Here is a 22,089-nt window from a genome sequence, read left to right on the forward strand (position 1 = left end):
TTTTATATTAATTCAGAATTTCGAAAAAGTTGACTATCTTAATGAGTTTTGAAATGTATTAAATTATTTTTTAAATAATTAACTAATTATTTCAAGTTTAAGGGTAGTTTCAATTTGCAAATAAATCAATTGTCCGTGAGACATTATATATTTAATTAAAAGGAATGATTAAATGACAGAAAAAATGAAAACCCAATGCAGTTGAATTTAGATTTTTATTTTACATATACTTTTAAGTTAATCAATTGATTCATTTATTCGATTTGATACGCACAGATCGTCGTGGTGTATGTCGTCGTCAGTAAGATCGATTTACACGAATACAACATGTACACACATTATTAGTTTTATTATATAGTATATTTTATAAATTGTTCATTATTGTATCATACAGTAAAATTGCAAAGTATTTACAAACAAATGGCTGATTACACTATTATGGTACAATGCTCAGCATACAGTCGTTAGTGTGTAAATTAAATAATGATAAAATTAATATATAATTGTAAGGACTAAGCGATGAATAAAAATTTCTTTAATAGTTTCAAATATTACAAAGAGTGAGTCGATGACGTTTATTATCTTGATTTACCCAATACACCTGGGAGAGGTATCACAGCTACTGATAATAATATAAGTACATTTATTAAATGGTACTTGGTGCGATCTTATTAATAAAAACGGGGGACGTCGAAAGAAAAAGAAGTTTCACTTCGAAATGAGGTAAAATACGTTAGTCTCACGTATATGTTAGACACGATGGTACTCATAGATATAAAAAAAATTGCCTTCTTCAATCGATTTTTTTTGTAAATTAATGCTGTCAAGTGGACTTTGATCGTGACAAAAGGTATACACGTGTATGTAATAGGAAATATCAACTCTCGCTCACTAGTGCGGCCGAGAGGTTAATATGCATAATAAGCAAAATACTTAATTTCTAAAATGGTGTAGCGTACGTAAATATGGAGTATAGTGATTAAAAAAGTCATTACAGTTACGTTAGGAAACGTGCCGTTTCTGCCGACGCACTATAAAAAAACACAGACGTATAACGCGCGCAAACTCACGATGCACTGCACTGACAGCTGCAACACACATACTCTTTCTCACACATACACACACACACACACATTGAGACGGAGACAGAGACACAAAAAGCAATAAATTAGTTAAGGTATCGTAATAAACGACTTTGTTGCACAGCTTTCGAGTCGAGCGCGTCAATTGCGCGCCACACCGCAAATCATGATGTTGGGCAAGGCACCGCGACGTTTGCGCCAAGCTCCGAGCGACTGAGCGTGGGCCTGAAGCGTACGGCACCAGCGTTTTGTTCTCGCTCCGTCTTCGGCCTGAAAAACCAATGGCAGAATTCAGCAATGATCCAAAACGAGTACCAGTTCGTTCGATCCTTCACAATTGCCTACCTTGAAAATGAATGTCTCCTTCGAAGATAGCTCTTGAATTTCGAAGTAGTCCTCGAGGTCGGTCTCGCAGCACACGATGCACTTGTCTAGGTACAATGGCTCCTGTGGAAGTATAGTCAATTATAATTAACTCGTCTTGTCGACAGAAACTATAGAATTATTTGAGGGGGAAAAAGCTCACTCTTAGAAGCGAGTAGCGGCCAAGTTTTTCCTTGATAAGCAAAAGGGTTGCCTCTTTGACGTTGATCTGACGCGGGAAGAGCGAGTCGTCGGCCGATGCGTCGAGCATGAAATCATCGTTCGGCTAATGTCGGACAAAAAAGAGACGCAAGAAAATTATTAGATAACAAAATGCAAAGCAGGACGCTAGTACAAGTTGTTACAAGTGATTTGGAAAAAAGTCAACCTGTCCGTTAGCGACGAGCATGGCTATGACGGGGGCGAGCTTGACCGTCCGGCCTCGACGCCAATTGTTGTCGGTAGGTTGGGCCACGAGCAAGCGACCCTCGAGTACGAATCTCGAGTCCTCGTGGGCCCACTCGAGCACTTCCACGGCCATCTTTCGCAATTTGATGTTGACCATGTCCTGCTCGCCGCTCGGCCGTCGGCATCCGTTGCTCTGGATGATGGAGATGCGACGCCAGAGTTTCGTCGAAGTGATGTCCTTGGCCTCCTAGAGAACAAAAAGCCAGCGTCAAAGTTCGATCGGTATTAAGAAAGCTCGAATGTATAGGAATGGATACCGACGGCATTCATGTGTTCGAGATGGAGCTCGATGTTGGTCTGGGCCTGCTTGAGTCGTTTCTTGAGCTCCTGCATGTCGAGGCGGGCCGAAGGCGTGGCCTTGAGCAGACGAGCCAGCAGCAAGGGGTACTTGGTGACCCTCTGGACCGGCACCATGAGGAAGGAGTTGAGGTTCATGCGCCTGAGCACGGTGTTCTCCATCTGCGAGACCTTGAGGAAGATCCTGAGCAGCTCCTTCTCCTTCTCGAGATTCTGGAGGAGGAGGCTGGCGCCGCCCTGCCTCGTGCAGTAGCTCTCGAAGGCGTGCAGCATGCGCTCGCTCTCGAGGAAGATCTTGCCGAGGTCGAGGCTCAGGAGGTCCGCGTCGCCGGACTCGAGGGCCAGCTCGACGGCCCGCTTGAGCTTGTGCGCCAGCACGTGGTTGTGCTCCAGCAGCTCCTCGACGTTCAGGAAGATGGCCGAGAGCTGCTCGGGCGTGAGGAGGCCGGCGCGCAGCATCGGCCGGTGGAACTCCTCGAGGATGATGTGCAGGTCGCGGCCGTACTTTTGCTCCGTCTCCACGATCTCCGTGACGATCTCCTTGCGCTCGACGCGCTTCTTGGCGCACTTGCGGCAGACCGAGCACGAGCTGCCGCTGCCGTTGCCGTTGCTGCTGCGACAAAATAATAAGAAAAGTAAGAAGAAAAATCAGGTTGGGCCGCGAAGGAGCCTCGACAAAAAGGAGCAACATTTCAGCCACTTTCACCGTCCTCTTACATACGCGCGCGCGTATCGATACGCAAAATCAAAATATCCGCGCGAGTAAAAGTATTACGTGATATGGGAGCTGGGCTGCTGCACTGGCGTCGCGGAAACTAATCGAGCAGGATGTATGTGTGCATATTTTATATGTATTATTTCCATACGCGCTCACGCACACATTGTGCGCAAAGCGTGGCCGAGCTCGCGGGCCGTAGGTGAACTTTGAAAAATCGCTCGAACCTATTGCACTGGTATAATATCACTCGGCGAGCATAATTGCGCGACAAGCGGATATGTGTATAGCTATAAGCGCGGATCGTAAATCATCCATCGTCTCGATGCATTAGCATATTTTCTGCGATACCGTGTGTGCAGTTTTTTGCCTTCTATCATCTTGGCGTAAATCATATACACGCGTGAATAGCTCATATCTGCAATATTTGTATGTGCCCGAGCAAATATGGCTAGTTTTATAAGTTTGCGACAAAATTTCACGATCGACTGCCGTAGGGTGTTGCGGTTGCCATTTAGCTGCCTCTTGTTGTCGCCAAAAAAAAACAGCTGAAAAACAATTGTAAAAAGGCCGCTTGACACGAGCTAACAGATCGATACATGATTTGGAAAGTGCATGGAATAAGTTGAGATTCATTAGAGAGGCCCAAGCACCTTTCGATGCAGTAATCTGCAACTGGCTGTACACGCGCGATAGAGCTGCCTGCGACACTCGACGCGTGCATTGGAAAGCGCAAAAAATGTCATAACAGCTTTGACAGATTTTCTAATTTATACGGTAATCTATCGGGGGGGAGCAAGCCTCGGCGCGATCGAGCCCATTAACGTCGATTAATCGCGCGTCAATTTCACTTTTATGAACGACTTACCCGTCGATAAGATGAGGCTCGATACGTTGCTCGCAATCCTCGCAATGCTTCACGTCGAGTTTGTTGTTGTTATTGTTGTTGTTGGTACTGCTGCAGCTGCTGCTGTTGTTGTTATTGGAGGCGTTGGAAGCGTTGACGGGGCTCTTGTTGTTACCGTTATGGGACTGGCTAGCCGGAGCATTGGCCAGGTTACTCTTGTCACCGTTGGCGTGATTCAAATGTCTCCAGCGTCGTCCAACGCAGCCACCGCCTCGACCACTGCTCGCTTGGCTGCTCTCCGATCCGACTCCGCTGTCGGTCCTCTCGATGTCGACGTTGCGGGCCTGTCGAACCAAGGATTCGTTTTATAGTTCGATCGGTGCTTACTCGCTCGACTCTTTGTCACGAAGGAACTTACCTTGCGACTCTCGCTCGAGTTCACCAGGATGATGTTGCACTCCTCGCTGCTGTCGGAAACGTTGGATATTTGCGAGCTCTTGCTGCTGAGGTCGCCCAAGCTCATCTCCTTTTGCTCGTAGAGCGCCTCGAGGTCTCGTTCGGGGTCCTCGTCGTCCTCGTCCTCGTCGTCGTCGATGATGGCATCGTCGTCGTCGTCGTCTTCCTCGTCCTCGTCCTCGTCGAGGGCAACGTCCCCGGCTCGGGTACGCTCCTCCGAGTCGACGATGAAGTTCAGCAGCTCGAATTTACTCGACAGTTTGTCTTGCTGCTTGCTGGAGGAGGACTTGGGATCGGAGGCAACGCCGTTGCCGCCACCGATGGTCTTACCGAGCGAGGCCTTGGCAGCCTTGGCCTTCTCTTCCTTGCTCAGATAGGAGCACTCGAGGTACTGATTGGAACCACCAGCCAGAGGCTTGTAGAAGCGTCCGGTGCTGAGGTCCCTGAAGCCCTCGTGCTCGTACTCGAGATCGCCGAAGAAGATGCGGCTCTTGAGCAGCTCGGCCTCGCTGGGAGGGGGACTGAGCGGCAGCGGGGGCGGCAACGGGCCCGGCTCCTCGGGGATCTCCTCGTAGATGGGCTCCTTGATGATCTCGTAGGCGTCCTCCTCGTCCTCCTCGTCGATGAGGTCCGAGCAGGAGCCCTTGAGCAGGCTCTGCTTGAGGATCTTGAGTATGGCCTCGCCGCTGCTCTCGTCGACGATCTCGCCGTTCTGGCGGGCCTTGCGCAGCGAGTCCTCGAGCAGCTGCGATATCATCTGCTCCTTGCTCGGGGCCTCGGCTATCCTCGACCAGCAGCAGGCCTCGTCAGCGGCGGCTTGAGTCGGTGGACTCGCCGGCGGCTTGATCGGTGGCTCGATCGTCACGCTCGATCGGTGGTAGTTGTCCAGGATGACGAGGGTGCGCTTCTGGTCGGCCGACGTCTGTATCTTGGCTGGCACGAAGTCGTTGTAGGAGGAGTAGTCGTCGGTGCCTATGCTGCTGCCTATGCCGATGCCGTTGCCGTTCTTGGCGTTGCCGCTGTTGACCGAGATGACCGTTGGCGGGTTGCACGGCTCCGCGCAGTTGCCACCGATGCTTATGGTAACTTTGTTGCCGCCACCGGTGCCCTGCATCTTCTTCGTTTCGCTGCTCAAAGCGTCGTGGGACTCACCGTTTATCGTGATCGACGTTGAATTGCTCGTAGTTGGACTGCTACTGACCTGTTGTTCCGACAAATCAACCAACGACAATATTTAACAATTTTTGTAAATAAATGAATTTTTTTTGCACAACTGATCATTCAAAATAGTGGTTTTGCCTACCTGTAGCCTGTGTACGAGCTGAGTAGTCGCGAGCGTCGACGTTGCAGGTTTTAGTGTTATTTTGCAGATATTCGATACTGTGCTCATCGGGTCCTCGCCGGATGTCCTTACTTGCTGCTGCTTTTGATGCTGCTGCTGTTGAGCTAGCGAGTCCACCCGTGATCGACTTTGATCATCTATTCTGACTCTGGCTTGGATGGGCTGCGTCGCGTCAACCCACTGCAAAACCAATTAGAGGTTCGCGTCATGATTAAGAGGATGGGCTTACGTGATAAAAGTCGTAATATTTTGCACGATCCAAATAGACCTACATCTCTCTCGGCAATGCTGATCCGTTTGTCGGCGATCGACTGTTGCTCCTTACTACTACTACTGGTCGAGCCTGTTTTCCTGCACAGGCTCAGTCTCATGGTGTCGACGAAGGTCACCTCCTGACTCGCCACTAGGCCAGGTCGCTCGACGCTTCGGTCGCTCTGGCTGCGGTTCAAGCTCGCCACGCTCGTGCCACCGCTCATGCCGTTGGCTGCATTTTTCCAGCTCGCTGTGCAAAACAAAAAGGCAAAAAGTCGACGTACTGAAAATTGCAATTACCAGCGGCATTCCCCGTACTTTCTATTAGGCGCGCGCGCGCGTTGCCTAGCTAGCCATAGCAGCACTTTTTTCAGCTCGTAATCTCGCGCAACTTTTGAGGTGCGAAAAAATTTCATACGCGCCGTTTATATGCCTTTCTTACGTATTAGCCGTGCAGCTACTGACAGCCGCCTCTATATTCCGGTAGGTATAATAAATTTCTCTGCAGTTACATACGTATGCATATACGCGTATACATATATTGCTTACGGAAACGAGGAAAGTGATATAGACTGTAGTCCGCAACTCCGCAACAGGACACTATTCTTTTCCTTTTCGACCCTCAAACCTCATTTCGAGGCTTATCGGGTGCAGGCCGCTGCCGCGGCGCAGCGAGTGGCGGATTTATTTTTTCGTCGGACGAGCGAGAAAAGCGATAGTCGCTTGGCTGCGCGCGGAGGACTTTTTCGATTTCACCGTTGCAGCATCCGCAGCCTGCACACGGATATAATAATAATAATTACGCTTATGTATATAGTAAGAAGAAGAGACATTGTGAAGCGAGTTAAAAATGACTCTCGTTCCAGGCAAGCGCAAGCGGTGATTAAACATTACACCCACGCGGCGGCGCAGAAACACATGCGCCTCTCGGAATGTCTACGTAGTGTGTGTGTATGTACGTACAGCATAAATATATTTATATACCCATGCACGTTGCAAACATGTACGTGGAAGTTGGCTCTCTCGCGATTTTCACCTGCGCACATATTTAATTGCCAGTGGCTGTATACATATACACACGCGCTTTTGAGCGCGAATAAAGCAACAACAAAAAAAAAAGCGAAAATAAACATAACTGGTTGATTTATTATTAGCAGCGAATGTAAACAGCTGCGCGAGCGTCTCGGGCCCAACTGCAGCACGAGGAAAAAGAGAGAATTAATATAGCGATTTCTATAATAAGGCCCTTGCAGTACGTATTGGAAGCGCGTCTGAGTTGTAGCAGCAGAGAAAGAGAGAGAGAGAGAGAGAGAGAGAGGAAAGTATAATTTTGCCGTTGAAGATGACGAAGAAGAGACACTTTTTCTCGAGATCGTTTCCCATGAAGTCGCAAGAGCGGCAGCCGTGAAATTAGTCTAGGATGAACGACTCGAGCTGCTATACGAACTGCCATAGCAGCGCGAGCAGAGGAAATAACGTGGAATTTAGTTCCTTATTCCCATCGCGCAGCACAAATTCTCCATTACTCTGTACTCTACTAGAATAAACTACACGTGTGAGTGCTGTGCATGCTATGCGTGTAGTGTGCAGTGTATAGCGCTCGAGTAAATATAAAAGGGCTTGAATATAGTCTCGGCTCGTATTCGGCGTGTCTATGTGTAATTTCACTACATGCGTAATTGCAACGATTATTATTATATACAGCAGTGCGCGAGCAGCTCGTGCAGTCTGTGCATGTGATATAGCTCTGACGCGGAAAAGCGCAAAAAAGGACAATACACCGAGCGAATGCGCCGAGAGATAAAGAGCGAGAGAGAGAGAAAGACTTAGACCTGTCCCGTTTAATTGGTTTCTCAAGACTAAGATAAAGTTCGAGAAATCGGTCGTTGCACTTAATCTGTATTTGCAGCAGCAGCAGCTCATTAGATATGTTATATGTAGCTGCAGTTCAAGCTGTTTATGACTGACTAATACATATCCGCGGCTTGTTTTTGTTTCCTCGGCAAAATGTATAGAAACATTTGGAGAAATCACTTTCAAAGCTGCCTCGTACACATCAACCTTTATGATTGATTCCACCAAAATAATTAGGACGTTTGTGAGGCATAAATCTTTGACAAAACACTATTTACTTCATTATACCAACGTTTTGCGAACCATTTCATATTTTTACAATATAAAGCTTGCAAATCCAGTATATGTCCCAAAGTAATATCAAGAGCCTGTAAATCTTATTAATCATTGACTTGATCGAAGCGACTTTCTGGGTCGTGATCTCCAAAGCAGCCGGAGGAGAGTTTCTCGATCGGTTTCATCTATTATTACTATGATTATTCTTATAGAATATTCTTATCGTTATTTTGCTTGTATGTTCTACTGAATTTTTCATTATTACAAATTACCCATAAATTGTCTTCGTAAATGTGATTGATAATTTTATCAATTAGTGATTAGCGATTCTCTGATCTATTTTTATCAAAATAATGTTTGAATTGATTTGGATTATAATTTTTAATTTATTTTATCTTCAAAACGTGTGCTCTCTCTCTGAGCAGCAAGTAGCAGTTACATGCCTAGTATTTTTTTTATTTCGCCGTTTTAGCAATTCTGGGCTCGCACTGAAGATCGATTTCGAGACAACATATTCGAGGGAAATAAGAGCGGGCTCGTGTCGCGAAATATTTTCCCGTAAACACGTGTTTAAGTGGAGACGAGAGAGAAAGTGCTATATAGGCGCAGTGACAAAAGTTGAAGAAAAAAAAAATGTTCTTCGGAATTTTGCAGCTAGACGTTTTCAATGTTCTTCGGTGGAGTTTCGTAGCATAATACGTGCTCATAAGCGTCTCGGCTATAAATCTATCAAGGCATTGCATCTTGGCTCGCGCGCGCGCGCATAGATGGACTAAAAAGTTTCTACTTTCTACAGCTCTGCGCCGTGTGCGTTCCTCGGCGCGCGGTATTTTTTAATCTGATATCGCAGCAGCTCGGATTATTTTCAGCTCGCGATCGCGCCGGAAACTGCGCGCCATGCAAAATTTCATTGCGGCGAAACGAAATAAGCCGTCGATTCGACGAGACAATCACGGCTCGAGTCGCACGATCAAGTTCAAGAGCGACGATCGTGTATGTACGTATATAACATATACCCACGTGTGCCCCCGCAGATTATCGGGCAATTTTCACGCGCAGCTACTCGATAAGCATCTTGTAAACAACAATAATAATCCAATAACGGCAGTTGGTGCAAATAAACCCCACTCCGACTGACGCAGCCATACACATATATAATAAACGTATTGTGTTGGCGGGCTGCTCTCGCTTTTAGCTATTTTTCTCATCGTAGATCTAGCAGAGTCTCGTTTTATAACAATCACTCCTTTTTCCATTAGGCTCATGCATTTTTATATGAGAAACTTATACCGCGGCATTATGATTATTATTATGATCGTTCATATATAAGTACATCGTCGGCTCGGCTGCATATGGCAGTTGTTAAGAGGCGCGGGGCAAAGGAAGAAGCGAACGAAGGAGGAAAAGGAGCTAATAAAAAAGCCGCGCGCGATTTACGCAAGTGGGTGTATCGCGCGCATTATATGGCTTAGCCCGAGCGCGACTTCGCCATAAGTCATTTGCCTGCATTCCGCAGATTCTCGAGCACTATTTGCACTCTCGGTCGCGCCGCGCTCTGTTATGGGATACAAAAAATTAGAGTCGGCTCTTACGCGAGGCGAGCGAGACTTTCGAACGGGCGACTCGACGCTCTGCGCCTTTGCTCTTGTACCTTCTCACTTTTTTCTCTTCTCTCTCTTCATCTTTTCCCCCCTTTGCTTTTCAACTATTACACGAACCGATGATGATTTTGTCGGGGCCCATTGGAAACAATAGATGCCATTGTTGGCGCGCGTCGATTTAGGATGAAAAATTGATAGGAGACGAGTGGGCCGCAGTGGCACGGGCTGAAAAACGCCCATTCAAGACCATGAAAGAGGTGAAAAAATTTTCATTAACTCTCGTCGTCGCTCCTTCGAGAGAGAGAGAGAGAGAAAGAGAGAGATCGGCAACAATGATGATTCTCCGTGTTTGAGAAACGCACTCGTGGTGCTGCGTGTCAATTGATCGCGTGACGCTTGCATTTGAATTGAATTGAAGCTCGAGTTGCGATTAGCGCGCTCATCGTTATTATATATGAGAAAAAATCATATTCATTTCCCAGGCGCTGAAAGTTTTTATTTTTACGCGGCGCTCTATAGTTTGAGCCGAGTGAAATTCTTTTACTCGGAAAAGCGCTATAGCTCGGCTGCAGCCGCACGTCGAGCTACGTTAATAACACGCGTGGACTCAACGAAGCATCCACCCGAGCGATCTTATGTATATAGCAATCCTATAGCGGTGCAGATTTATCGATCCGATGCGATTCCCCGTAACGATTAGCCGATTCGACGATATAATAGCTTCATTTTCACGATTCTTATTCACGAATCTCGAGCAGTTTTTTACTCGGGCATTCTTGCAGCTGCGTGCCTCGCACAATTTACGGCCGCGAGAGCTCGCATCGTCCTTGTTTTCGCGTTCAATGCTAATTTCAGCCGACTGAAAAAGCGCCTGGAAAAGCGTAAAAAAAAAACAAGCGAGGGTTGAAAATAGATTGGAATTTTGAGGTATCGCAGGCGCGAGTTGTCCGTGGACGTCGAGAGACCGGTCGAGGGGAAGAGGCGAAGAGAAATTCGAACGACGTGTTTAAAGGCTCGACGCTATCAATCTCGCTTGCACACATACGCTCTTTGGAGCTTTCTCCCGAGTCCAGTTGGTTTTATTTGCGAGCAGTGCGTGCGCGCAGCATTACAGCTCGAGCCGCGGATCGCTACACGCACGATACACAGACGTTGGTGTGATAAGAATTGCGACTCAACGGAGAAAACTTTGACTAAAACGCAGCATTTCACCTCGAGGATGGATTGATGTACTCCCGAGTCGCTGTATGCATCGAGCAGCTACGCGGCTAGGTCGGCATCTCGTATATATAGCAGCGGTTATAGCGCGACAGTAGCTATAAAATAAATTCCGCCACGTCGATCGGATGGACGATCGAGTTTGGAGGAAACTTTCTATAGCTCGGGTCTTTGGCGTGGATCTCGTGGCGATGCTCGTCGTCGTCGTGCACGTGGCCGCGCGTCAACGACGGCCCAAGACGCGTACTAGCTCTCGGCTTTTGCCGATTTTCCCGATAAGAGGATGGAATTTTCGGTCGCGACCGCGGACGCGTAACGCCGATAGAAAGCGATCGCCTCGGCCGATTCTAACTAGCTCGAGGTACAAGCGCCGCTGCAACAATACCACGCTACGAGCTAGCTCTCGCGCGACTCTTTGGCGTAATTACGCGCGCGACTTACGCAGTGGCCGTCGTGGTACTACTATACGGTGGTGGTGCGGCGGTGTCGCTGGCGCGATAAATTCCACGAGGCCGTGCGTGCGAGCTTACGGACTTTTACCGTCTATATAAGATTCTTTCCCACGCGCGAATCGCGATATACGCGTACCGCCTCGTACACTAGCCTCGTACATAGGCTTGTAAGCGCAACGCATGCACGACCTAAGCGCGATGCCTGCCGCGAGATACGATATTTTCGTTGCTCGACTGGACTCGCAGCCGCCTCGTAATGAACGCTGTGTAAGGTCGGCCAAGTACAAGAGGGAAAGCGCATCAAGAGCTCGAGTCGACGACACGCCTACAGCTTAATTCGCATACAGGGACTTAATAAATATTATATAAAGTTGCGAGTCGCGCGCCAACCGGACGAAAGGGCTAATAATGAGCTCATTGACCCTGACCTTTGCGCACCTTCGACTCTCGAGCATATCTATTCGCGCGTCTCTCTATCTCGGCGTATAAGCTCGCTCGAGAGCGCGTATTATAAGAGACAAGTGTTGCATTTGTTCGACTCTTCCTGGCTCTCAGCGGACCGCCTAATAATAGCTCTCCGAACCGAGAATAAAAAAGTAAAAGTCCTTACATCTGCACGCGCGGCTATCGAGATGACCGCCGATCAGAAGAGATTACACCAACTGCGTAGCTCGATCGTACTTTTTTCATATTATAAATGCACTCACCCGCTCGCTGCGACTCGTCCTTTTCGCAGTTATTCTCGACCTTGCTCGCCACCGTTTTCGTCGTCGTTGTTGGATCGCTCGTCGGCTTGGGCTTTGGCTGCCATGTCGACTCTTCTGCCTTCTCGACGTCCGATGATTTCGCTTCGCTCTCGCACTTTGGCTTTTTATCCAGCTGCTCTTTTGACGCGGCATCTTGGCTCATCTTTGGCTGCTGCTGCTGCTGCTGATCCTGGACTTGTTGCTGTTGTGGCTTCTTCGATGATACGTACTTGTCGATTTTGATCTCAGGAGGACTTTTTACCTTTGCTACGATCTTTGCTTCGTGCTGAAGAGGCTGCTGTCGGGTAGGAAGTTGCTGCTGCTGCTGCTTGAGGCTCTTGATATTTGGAATAGTGATGAAACGTTGAGGACGTTCGATGGTACTTTCTTGGGCTACGATCGGTAGCTCGCTCGTCGTAGCCTCGGATCTGTCGGAACTCGTCTGTAGCGACGACGATTTGCTCGTCTTCCGCTGAGGACAAGTGCTGCAAAAATACAAGAGAAAAAGGCCTCGTACAATGTCAACGCTCATACACGTAACTCGTGCCGGGCTCGGAAGTGTCACGCGACGCGTCAAGTACAGCCGTTTGTTTTTCTTACGATTGTAACAAAGGCCAGCCGCGACGCTCGGCTGCGGCTCGTCACCTTGTGCGCAGCTTACCTTGCACCCTATCAATTTCGCGCGGCCATATCGCATTGCGACAAAAGTCACGCGCGTTTGGAAAAGCTAGGCGACTATTCGATTAAAGTGACTCACCCCTGTTCTCTGGCGTCGCTGGAGTTGACCGGCGAGAAGCTCGAGAAGCTCGAGAACGGCGGTGCAGGCGGCGGAGGAGGTGGTCCGGATGGCTTCTCCGGAGCGAGTATTACATTGTCGACGTTGAACAACACGCTCTTCCTTTTGACGTCGCTCAGCTGATGCTGCTGCTGTTGGTGCTTCTGCTGCGACTGCTGATTGTGACTCTGACGCTGCTTATCGCCGCCGGCCTGCTTCAAGATGCTCTTGAGGACGTTCCTGGCCTCCTTGAGTCTCCGCGGCGGCCGCTTCGGCGAGATCTTGGGGATGGGAATGCGAGTCAGCTGGTGGGACGTGTTGCAGAGCGGCTGATCGTCCTCCTCGCTGTGGCTCGACTCGTCCCGATGCGACGGCTCGTTGAACAGCCTGACCCGCTGGCCGCCGATCGCCGCGACCGAGCAGCTCCTGTTCAGGGCTATTCGCTCGATCGACTTGACCTTGCTCGGGTCGAAGAGGCTGCTGACTCGCGGCTGCTCGAGGGCGTTGTCCGACAACTCGTCGCTCAGCCGGTCCTCCTCCTCCTCCTGCTCGCGTCTCCGCTGCAACTGTTCTCGCTGCTGCTGCTGTTGTTGCTTTTGTTGCTTCTGTTGCTGCTGCAGCTGCTGATGTTGCTTGAGGTCCTGCAAGGCCAACTGACTCGGGCCTTTGAGCAGTAGGTACGGGTTGACGTCGCACTCTAGGATGCTCTTGCGCGAGTCGTTGCCGAGGCTGCTCGGGGGTGGCGGCCCCACATCCTCTTGCCAATCCCTCGCGCGAATCAGATTGGTCTGCGTCCGGAAACGAAGCTCAATGTTATACGATTCGCCAATCTTGTATACAAATATGTTTACGTACCGATTGATTGATGACGCTGTCGAGCCTGTCACCGGGCCCAGCTCCGGAGCTCGAACAATCGAACCACTCGGTCCGAGAGTGAGGCTCGACTTTCAAGCCCGAGGACTTTGGAGGACCGCAACGGACTTGTACGCTTTGGCTTCTTTGCTGCTGCTGCTGCTGCTGCTGTTGTTGATGCTGCTGCTGCTGCTGCTTTTGATGCTGCTGTTGCTGACTCGACGGCGATATGCTGCGGGCTCGCGATCTAGGCTCCAATAGACGACTGCGGCGCATCAAGTCGTAGGGGTCGTCGACCGAGGATTTCAGCATACCTGCAGCAGCGCACAGAGTGAGTGCTGAGTTGTGCATTTCGCGTCTAACCATTTCATAATTCTTATTATACATTGGGATCGACAAATTGTTTTTCGTGACTCTTTGCGCGCTAAACATTGAAATTACACGGCGCGCGACTGTGAAAAGCGTGCCATCGGACTGAACATTCGAAATTCTTCAATTAAAAACTCCTGAAATGTGCATAATCAAAATAATATGTATGTAGGAATAACTAATTCAGAGTCGTGCGTGCATTACTCGCAAAATAGAAAAAGAGCTCGTAAGACGCGCGTATCATGTATTATGCAGCGTCCGAGCGATTATTCAATGCGTGGGTGGCTCGTATTACGTAAAAGGCTCATTTTTATCGTGGCACATTTATACATTATATAGCTCTTCTCATTCTTACCACGACTCGTATCAATCTTGGAATTACGAGACGAGCATGAGCCAATTAATGCTTTTTCCATTTGAAAGATTGAGTCGTGCGCGGTGAAAGTCCTCCAACGCGTATCTCAGTGACTGTCCGTAAATGGAAAAGCTCTCGTATTATTATTGTATTGTCACAATTCAAAGACTTGGGAGAATATTTCATACGCGTCTTTGGATACACAAGCGAATAAAAATAACTTTTGCATATTTATAACCGAACATGTACGTTCATAGAGCAGTTGCAGAATATTATCGAGCACGAACGATCTGCCAATCGATTAAAGACAACCAAGTCAAGAATTTTTCAGATCGTTCAGATAATTTGGCATCGATTGAAATTCATCGACAATGGCATAGTGACGAGCAAATTATAAAGGAAAGCCCGACTTACCTGCCAAGCTCGGTCTAGCTCTGATAGTAGTGGTAGGCATCCTGCAAGTACCCCCGATCGTGAGGCCTGCCAATCGATGCCCACCGCATTTTCTGCAGTTGCTGCCCACGTCTCTGGTGGAGGCACCCCCAAGGAACTCGGGACAGGAGCAGACCAGTAGTAGCTGCTGCTGCTGTTGTTGATGATGATGCAGATGGCTTGGAGGGCCCCGGACGGTGCCGTAGAGCCAGGGCTCGCCGTACATCATCTGCTGGGCCAGGATACTGCCGCCGCTGAGGGTGGCCCAGGTCTGGGGTTGCTGCTGATGTTGCTGCTGCTGCTGCTGCGAGTGATGCTGCCTCTGGGGCGAGTATCCTCGCATCGAGCCCACATCCTGCCGTGAATTGGACGACGATGAGTTGCCTCGAGACAGCCCGAGTCTCACGCTCCAGGACTTTTTGCCTTTGCTCAAGGTCTCGTAGCCCTGCAAGTTAAAAGGATGATATATTTAATAATAATTGTTTTTACAGGTTAGATCGCTCGAAATTGTATAATGCATTAATTATAACAATTAAGAGATACGCAAGACGCATGCCTTCAAAAAAGACATTATTTCTGAATTTTTACCATACTTAAATCAGAACAGGTTTTCAGCTTTAAAATTGCAGTTAGATGCAAGTATATAATCACATAAGTTCATCATATTAATTTTTTTCGTCAAAATAGTCTCATTGATACAATTTAAAAACAGACGCTTAAATTTTCTCTCTATTATTAGAAGAAGAAAATAAGAGATTGTTTGCTAGGCAAACGTATGTTCTTCATTAGGTCAAGAAAGCCTCTAACCAAGCCAACAATAAGTTAATATTTTGTAAAGTAAACTAAATTTTGTAAAAAAAGTGATACAAAAGTTATAAAAAATTGATTATTCATAATTTTTTTTTAACTATAATTTTTTAATGAACATTTTTTTTATTTAATAATTTTTTTATCATTTTTTTTAGTATATACTGTATGGATCTATAACAGATGTATAACTATATAATGGACTTTCACCGGTTGACCGGCCCGAGAGATCGACTCAACGCCGCCAACTATTATCATGGAGGTACTGTGAAGTCAGCGCGCATCGAGCAGCAGATATGGCCAAGTGGAGCTCGCGCTACTTCCTCGATCTCGAGCGAGCGCACAGACGATTTTCGATCTGGTTCGATTTCACGCATAATTAATCATTATTGCCGGCGATCGATATGCCCGTGGCAATTGTTGCCCAGCTACAATGATACATTACGCCAGTTCATACTGCAGTCTCATCGCGCTGCCCACCAGTCGATCGCGCGATAATGTTAATCTGGAGGATTTATCGGCTGTTTACGCGTCGCAACTTGCGATTATAAACAAGCGCAAAGCAGCGTGCAGAACATAAGGAGGAGCGATCGACAAACGGCTGAAGCAATAGCTCGAGGCTCAAAGCGTCGAGTATAATAGGCACGCGTATCGTAAAACAAGAATTTAGAATACGAACTAGTGAAATTTCACGGGCTCGCACGAGGTGGCGAGCGAAAAAAAAGTGGCGTCGAATTGCAGCTTGCCCATATACAACCGCCTTAGCAAATAGCCTTGGTGCACACGGGGTAATTCGGTCGCGTTATTGAGCTGGAGCGCGACTTGACCGCGCGGCGATCCAAGAGCTGGCGAAAAATTTCGAAAGTCGCTCTATCCCGCAGCTACGCGAGTAAATAAATAACGATCGTCCGCAGCGTGTATTCCGTTGCTGTTGGGGGCCCAACCCAAAAGTGCACGAGAATTTTTCATTTTCGAGCGAATAGCTGTGTAGCAAAGTAGTAGAAGCTGCACACATGCGGCTGAGTACGGGCCGAAGCGTGGGTGCTGCTCCAGGGAAATCTGCGAACACGATGCGGTGAAAGTCTCTGATACCAATATATAAACAACACGCGTTACAGCAGCAGCAGCAGCAGCAGCGCAGCGGCTCACAGACAGACACACGGCTATACGCACAATCGGAGCAGTGCAGACGCGGTATATTTTACGCGTGATTTTTTTATTGCTCATTTGTTTCAAAAAAATAAATTTTATTTCTTTTTAGTAATGGGAATAATCAATCGGATACCGTTTTTACATTGAAAAAGTGTAGTTGTCAATCATGAGACAATAATTAATCAAGGATATTGTACAGCTTATGTAAAAAAATACTTAGTACCATATATTAACGACGATATTTAATTAATAGTTGATGATGCTTATTCGTTATTGTATTAAATTATCCTACAAACAGTAATCAAAAATTTTGATCCTGTTTTCCGGGAAAACTATCCGATGAAATCGACTGAAATTTGGTGCAGTAGTTCACAGCAACAATACGGAGGGCTCCACGTAGCGGTTTTTCGAAAATCAGCCTGGAAAGAAAGTTACGAAAATATACATTTTCTATGCTCGGTCGGTAAAAATTGTGGCCGGGGCATCACCTTAAGGTGATGCCGAAGCCCTGATTTTGACCGACCGAGCATTAAAAATGAAAATTAAAATAACTTTTTTATTGGACCGATTTTCGAAAAACCGCTACGTGGAGCCCTCCGTACTGTTGATGTGAACAACTGCACCAAATTTCCGCCAATTTCATTGGGTGGTTTTTTCGGAAAACAAGATCGAAATTTTTGACTACTGCTTGCAGGATAAAAAATTTTGATCCTGTTTTCCGGGAACATTCATTTGAACATACATTCTTTGAAGTCTACGATTTCGAAAATATTGTCGTTAATATGGTACCAAGTATCTTTTTACATAAGCTGTATAAAGTCCTTGATTAATTGTTGTCTCATGATTGACAATTACACTTTTTCAATGTAAAAACGGTATCCGATTGATTATTCCCATTTCTAAAAAGAAATAAAATTTATTTTTTTGAAACAAATGAGCAATAAAAAAATCACGCGTAAAATGTAAATGCAGTGCGCTATGGGCGTCTATTATAAATAATTGCAGTAGGCTGGCGAAAAATCCATGTCCAGCGGCAGCTGCACTACATAAGATCATAATTTCGAGTGGCGATCGTCAACGCGTCCCTATTATAGTGCTAGAATCGAAAGTACGAAATACAAAATGAAATATAGGTATGGGTCCACGGATCGGATGAGCTGCGGGCGAGAAATTACGATTACTCTTTAGTAGTACTGGCAAGCAGCACTGTATACAATGCGTTTGTGCGCGCAATTAACGCGAGAGGCGGATGCAGCAGCGTCGGCCAAGCAGCGCGCGCGGCTATCGCAGGTGCGTATTTGCACGGAAGCGAATGTTGACCTATAGCTGCACATGCGCCGCGCGTCCATGTGTGCGTGAGTTTGTTTGCACGTCGAGTGCGGTGCTGCGTGCGCTAAAAATGGGTCGCGCTTTCACGCGCCCAGACCCCGTACACAACGTATATATCTACCTGCCTATACGCACAGACATAGTTGCAGTCGCGAAACGCGCACTGCACGAGTTTTAAGTATATCGCGATCGAGCAGCGGCTCTTCGTACCGATTATCGGGCATAATTGCCAACAGATTATCGCGTACTTTTTCGCGATCCAAATGAAGCCGCGAACGCGATGAGTTTATACTTTTGCACCAGCTCCGCACTCGACTGCCACTCGGCCTACCTGCATACCTATATATAATACCAAAGAGCCGTTATGCAGTGAGTCCGCGCGCGCTCGGTAGCGCAGACACTTCTTTCCTCGGCTGCAAAAGCAACAAAGCGTTTGGGCTCGAGATCCAACAGTCCTTTTTCTGGCCTTTTTCAGTCCTCGCTCGACGACGACATGATTTTCGGATCTGGGCTTCGAGCCAAGTTTCATCCACTCAGCGTCGGCCACGATGTTCTCTGCGCTAAACACCCGTTATCGTAAAAGCCGCTCGCGAACGAGTCAATCGGATGCATGCAGCCAATAAATGACAATATTATATCGTCGCCTCGCCTGCTGTACTAAGCACACGTATCTTATACTACACACGCAGGCAAGATATAGTAAGATGTATAGCTTATGTATAATACGCATGTAACATGAGGCGGGATCGCGTCGCGTGTGAACTCTATGAACTCTCAAGTACCTGTACTTATATGTATTTGCAGTCGTATCGAGCCAGTACATAAAACGGGATATTCGACACGTGTAACAAACTTGGATGTCGTTGCTTCAACCTCGTGCATGGCTAATAAGGAATTTTTCCGCGCAGCAAAGGCGAAAAAAGTCATTTCTTTTCACCGCTAATTAATCGAAAAATTTTAATTAAAAAAGTAATAAAAGCAAATGCGATAAAAACTAAAGGAATTTAAAAAAACAAATAAAACCAAAATCACCTAAGAGAAAAAAGTCACCTGAAATTTCAATTCTGCTGATTTTGTTATCTAATATCCATAGACATCAAAAGTGAAACTTGTGGTGCCTTATTTTGTTTTGAATTTTTGTCAGGATATTTATTTGTTTTTTTTCTTTTCTTGAATTTCATTTATTTTTTTCTTTAACAATTTTTTCCTAATTTCAAACTGAGTTTATTGCTTAAATTTTAAATATTTTTTAATTATTTTATTGTTCAGTAGATACTTGTTAAGTAAAAAGTTGTTAAAATACAAGTAAATTCACATGAGCGTAATATAAATTTTTATCTTTTTTCAATCTTAGAAATATTTTCCGGTATTAGTATTTTACAGAAGTATTGTGAAATGTGGAAAGTAGTGATCGCTCATGGTTGTAGGGTCCCTTTTTGGTCATGTATGAATTGAAAATTTGAATTTTTAAAAAAAAATTACACGGAAAAAAATTAAATATACTTTTGAAATAATTTTCAGTAAAAGTTGACATAAATGGCTAACATATATCAATTTCAATTAGGTGCCTCGACGTGAAAGTTGCATAGAAAAAACATCATAATTTAAAAAAAAGTTAAAATTGCCGTAACGCATGTAAGACTGCATCACACTTTGTTTGTATGACGTGCGTTATGCACACCAACAAAACTGAGAGCATTTGTTTATTAGCTTGAAAACTACAACCGGAAGAAATTTCATAATCTTAATTCCTTATTATTTCAAAGTTAAAATTTAATTCGTTAAATATGTATCAAACGGAAAGATTACAAGAGTAATTTTCGGTTAAGAATAAACTAACGAATTTGGAAATAATTTTTGTTTTGCAAAAAAATTATTTCTTTGTGTTTAAAGTATTGATTGTTGATGAAAATTTTTTGACCATTTGATGCAAATCTACCCAAAATATTCGGATTTAGGAAGTTAAAGTATGTAAGCATGGAGCGTGACTGTACACCTCCACCAACTACAAAAATGCCCTGGACCACCAGATTATCTCTCTCTCGCGCATATGTTCGCTCGTTTTTCACGGATTCACTGGCCCAGCAAAAGTCCCATGATACATAAGAAGTCTCGTATGAAAATCTTCATTCTTCACTCGCAATGTTCGGAATGTGTCGCAACGATGGTAGTATAAAGGCCCTCACAGTAGTGTAGTACTTTCGGCGCAGCTTCGTCGCCGCGTCGCTGTGTCGGTTACTCTCGTCTCACGATCCTCGCTTGCATTACAATACTCTCATAGGCTAAATAACGTATATGCACGTGCCACGAGGTATATACACCTAAAAGCGACTTGTTTACCTACGGCTGGCTGTACTTGGGCTTTTTACAATATATATAAAGCAACAATCTAGAGAATAGACGCGTAATTTCGCGGAAAATAACGATGCTTTGTCCTGTGCATAAGAAATACTCGTAGTCGTATGCGCGCAGCCTGGCGCAGGTGTTGTAACTCGCTTGTGCAGCTCCTCCCGATATAGCTGCCGCCGCAAGGAACTTTTTTTCTTCTCCTCGCTCGCGTCGTGTCTCGCGCCCCCGCCTCGCGCTACACACGTATACTTTAGTCGCTCGAGAGCGTGCGAATGAGCCGATAGATTTAACGATCGATCGCTGCAGCCCAGTCCCTCGCTCAAAGTCCCACAGCTCGAATCGAGTCGAATTGCAATATGCAATGGCCGCGTCGAGCCCTTGCTCAGCCGAGCTTTGCTCGCCCGAAGTCACCTTTAGCCCGTGTTATTTTCATTTTTCAAACATTTCATGCCAATGTGATCGGTGTGTGCGCGGGGCTGGGGGCTAAGCGGCGAAAACGAGACGCGCCGCGCAGCTACTCGCAACTTTTGCTCGAGCGTATAAAGCATACGTACTTTATACCGCGCGTAGAACTTATTGTCGGATTTCTCCGCTCAAGCTCCCGACGGCCAGCCAGTTGTATCAATAAAAATTACGACCCCGTCTATATAAACAAGGCGCATACAAGTGGCTTATATGCTCTCGAGCCGCGAGCGTTTCGTAAGGTAGCTACGCTGCGTTTAATGCCTCGCTGCATGGCCACTGCGCCAACACATTCCTTATCGTATACGCCCCGACTTTTTTTTTCATTTCTATTTGATATATAAATAAAATATCTCGTGGCTGCGCTCCGTTGAACTTGCAGCAGTCTGACATTGCGCTTTTATTTCCTAATAATCGCGTAATTAGCTTTATATCATACGAGCTCGCGAAAGATTTGACGCGAGGATAAGCGCGCCAACGGCTTCCTGATTAAAAAATCAGAGGAAAGGCAGTTTTCCTGCTTATACGGTATATATTATAGTTACCTTGGACGGGGAGTTGGGCGCGGCGTTGCTCGGCTGGAGGTGATGATAGCTGCGCTTGGGCCCTATCATGTTTGGTGCTGCGAGTGCAGGGCTAACCGGCTGGACGACGCTCGTCATTATTGTCATGTCCGGTGCTTGGCTCTCGGTGACAGCAGCTGACTCGTCTTCGTTTGCTTCGTCTTCGGCCGAGCGGCGGCATCGTCATCGGCTGCGCTCGATCCTCGCCCCGATCTGCAATCAAACTCAGCGAATCGAATCAACTTTCTTCTTCGACGAGACAACGACAACAACAACAAAAAAAGCTCGAAGCGAGAGAGAAAAAAAAGACAAAACGCGTCTCAGTTACGTATCAAGGATTTATATACAGTGCAGCTTAGCGCGGAGTCGAGAGACAACATAGACGGCTATTATTAGTCGGGCGAGAGGTGTCTTAGGTAAGCCTTTCTAATGAAACGACCAAGCAAGCGCGGCATCGTATACCTTTGCACTAGGCTATGTACTCACACACACACACACACATTGAAGTTATATGTAGCGCGCAAGGGAATGTTATACATTTTTCGCGCGCTCGCGAGCGTTAGATGAGCTATCTACTTTCACCTGCCGTTAAGTTGCGCCGCGTCGAGCTCGGCTCTGGCATGCACTTGCGGCACATGTACGAGGAAGTCTCTCCTCTCTCTCTCTCTCTGCTGA

General features: G+C 46.6%; 2 protein-coding genes across 2 annotated transcripts; both read right to left on the minus strand.

The window, feature by feature from the left end:
- Positions 1-282: 282 nt before the first annotated feature.
- LOC106660272 lies at positions 283-12,017 on the minus strand. The gene is made up of 10 exons (XM_023458279.1): positions 11,931-12,017; positions 5,843-6,072; positions 5,532-5,750; positions 4,191-5,429; positions 3,794-4,116; positions 2,175-2,820; positions 1,834-2,100; positions 1,609-1,731; positions 1,428-1,529; positions 283-1,352 (listed from the first exon to the last, which is right to left on the minus strand). Exons 2-10 carry the CDS (start codon positions 6,044-6,046, stop codon positions 1,224-1,226), a joined length of 3,252 nt encoding a protein of 1,083 aa, XP_023314047.1. The 5' UTR covers positions 6,047-6,072; positions 11,931-12,017; the 3' UTR covers positions 283-1,223.
- LOC111693521 (ras-interacting protein RIP3-like) lies at positions 11,848-21,513 on the minus strand. Its single transcript, XM_023458242.1, has 6 exons — positions 21,397-21,513; positions 14,735-15,197; positions 13,600-13,640; positions 13,395-13,532; positions 12,727-13,304; positions 11,848-12,454 (listed from the first exon to the last, which is right to left on the minus strand). The coding sequence occupies exons 1-6, from the start codon at positions 21,511-21,513 to the stop codon at positions 11,848-11,850; spliced, it is 1,944 nt and encodes a 647-aa protein (XP_023314010.1).
- Positions 21,514-22,089: the final 576 nt, after the last annotated feature.

The sequence above is a fragment of the Trichogramma pretiosum genome, unplaced genomic scaffold, assembly GCF_000599845.2.
Source record: "Trichogramma pretiosum strain Unisexual culture from Peru unplaced genomic scaffold, Tpre_2.0 scaffold51, whole genome shotgun sequence".
In the NCBI taxonomy this organism is placed as follows: Eukaryota; Metazoa; Arthropoda; class Insecta; order Hymenoptera; family Trichogrammatidae; genus Trichogramma; species Trichogramma pretiosum.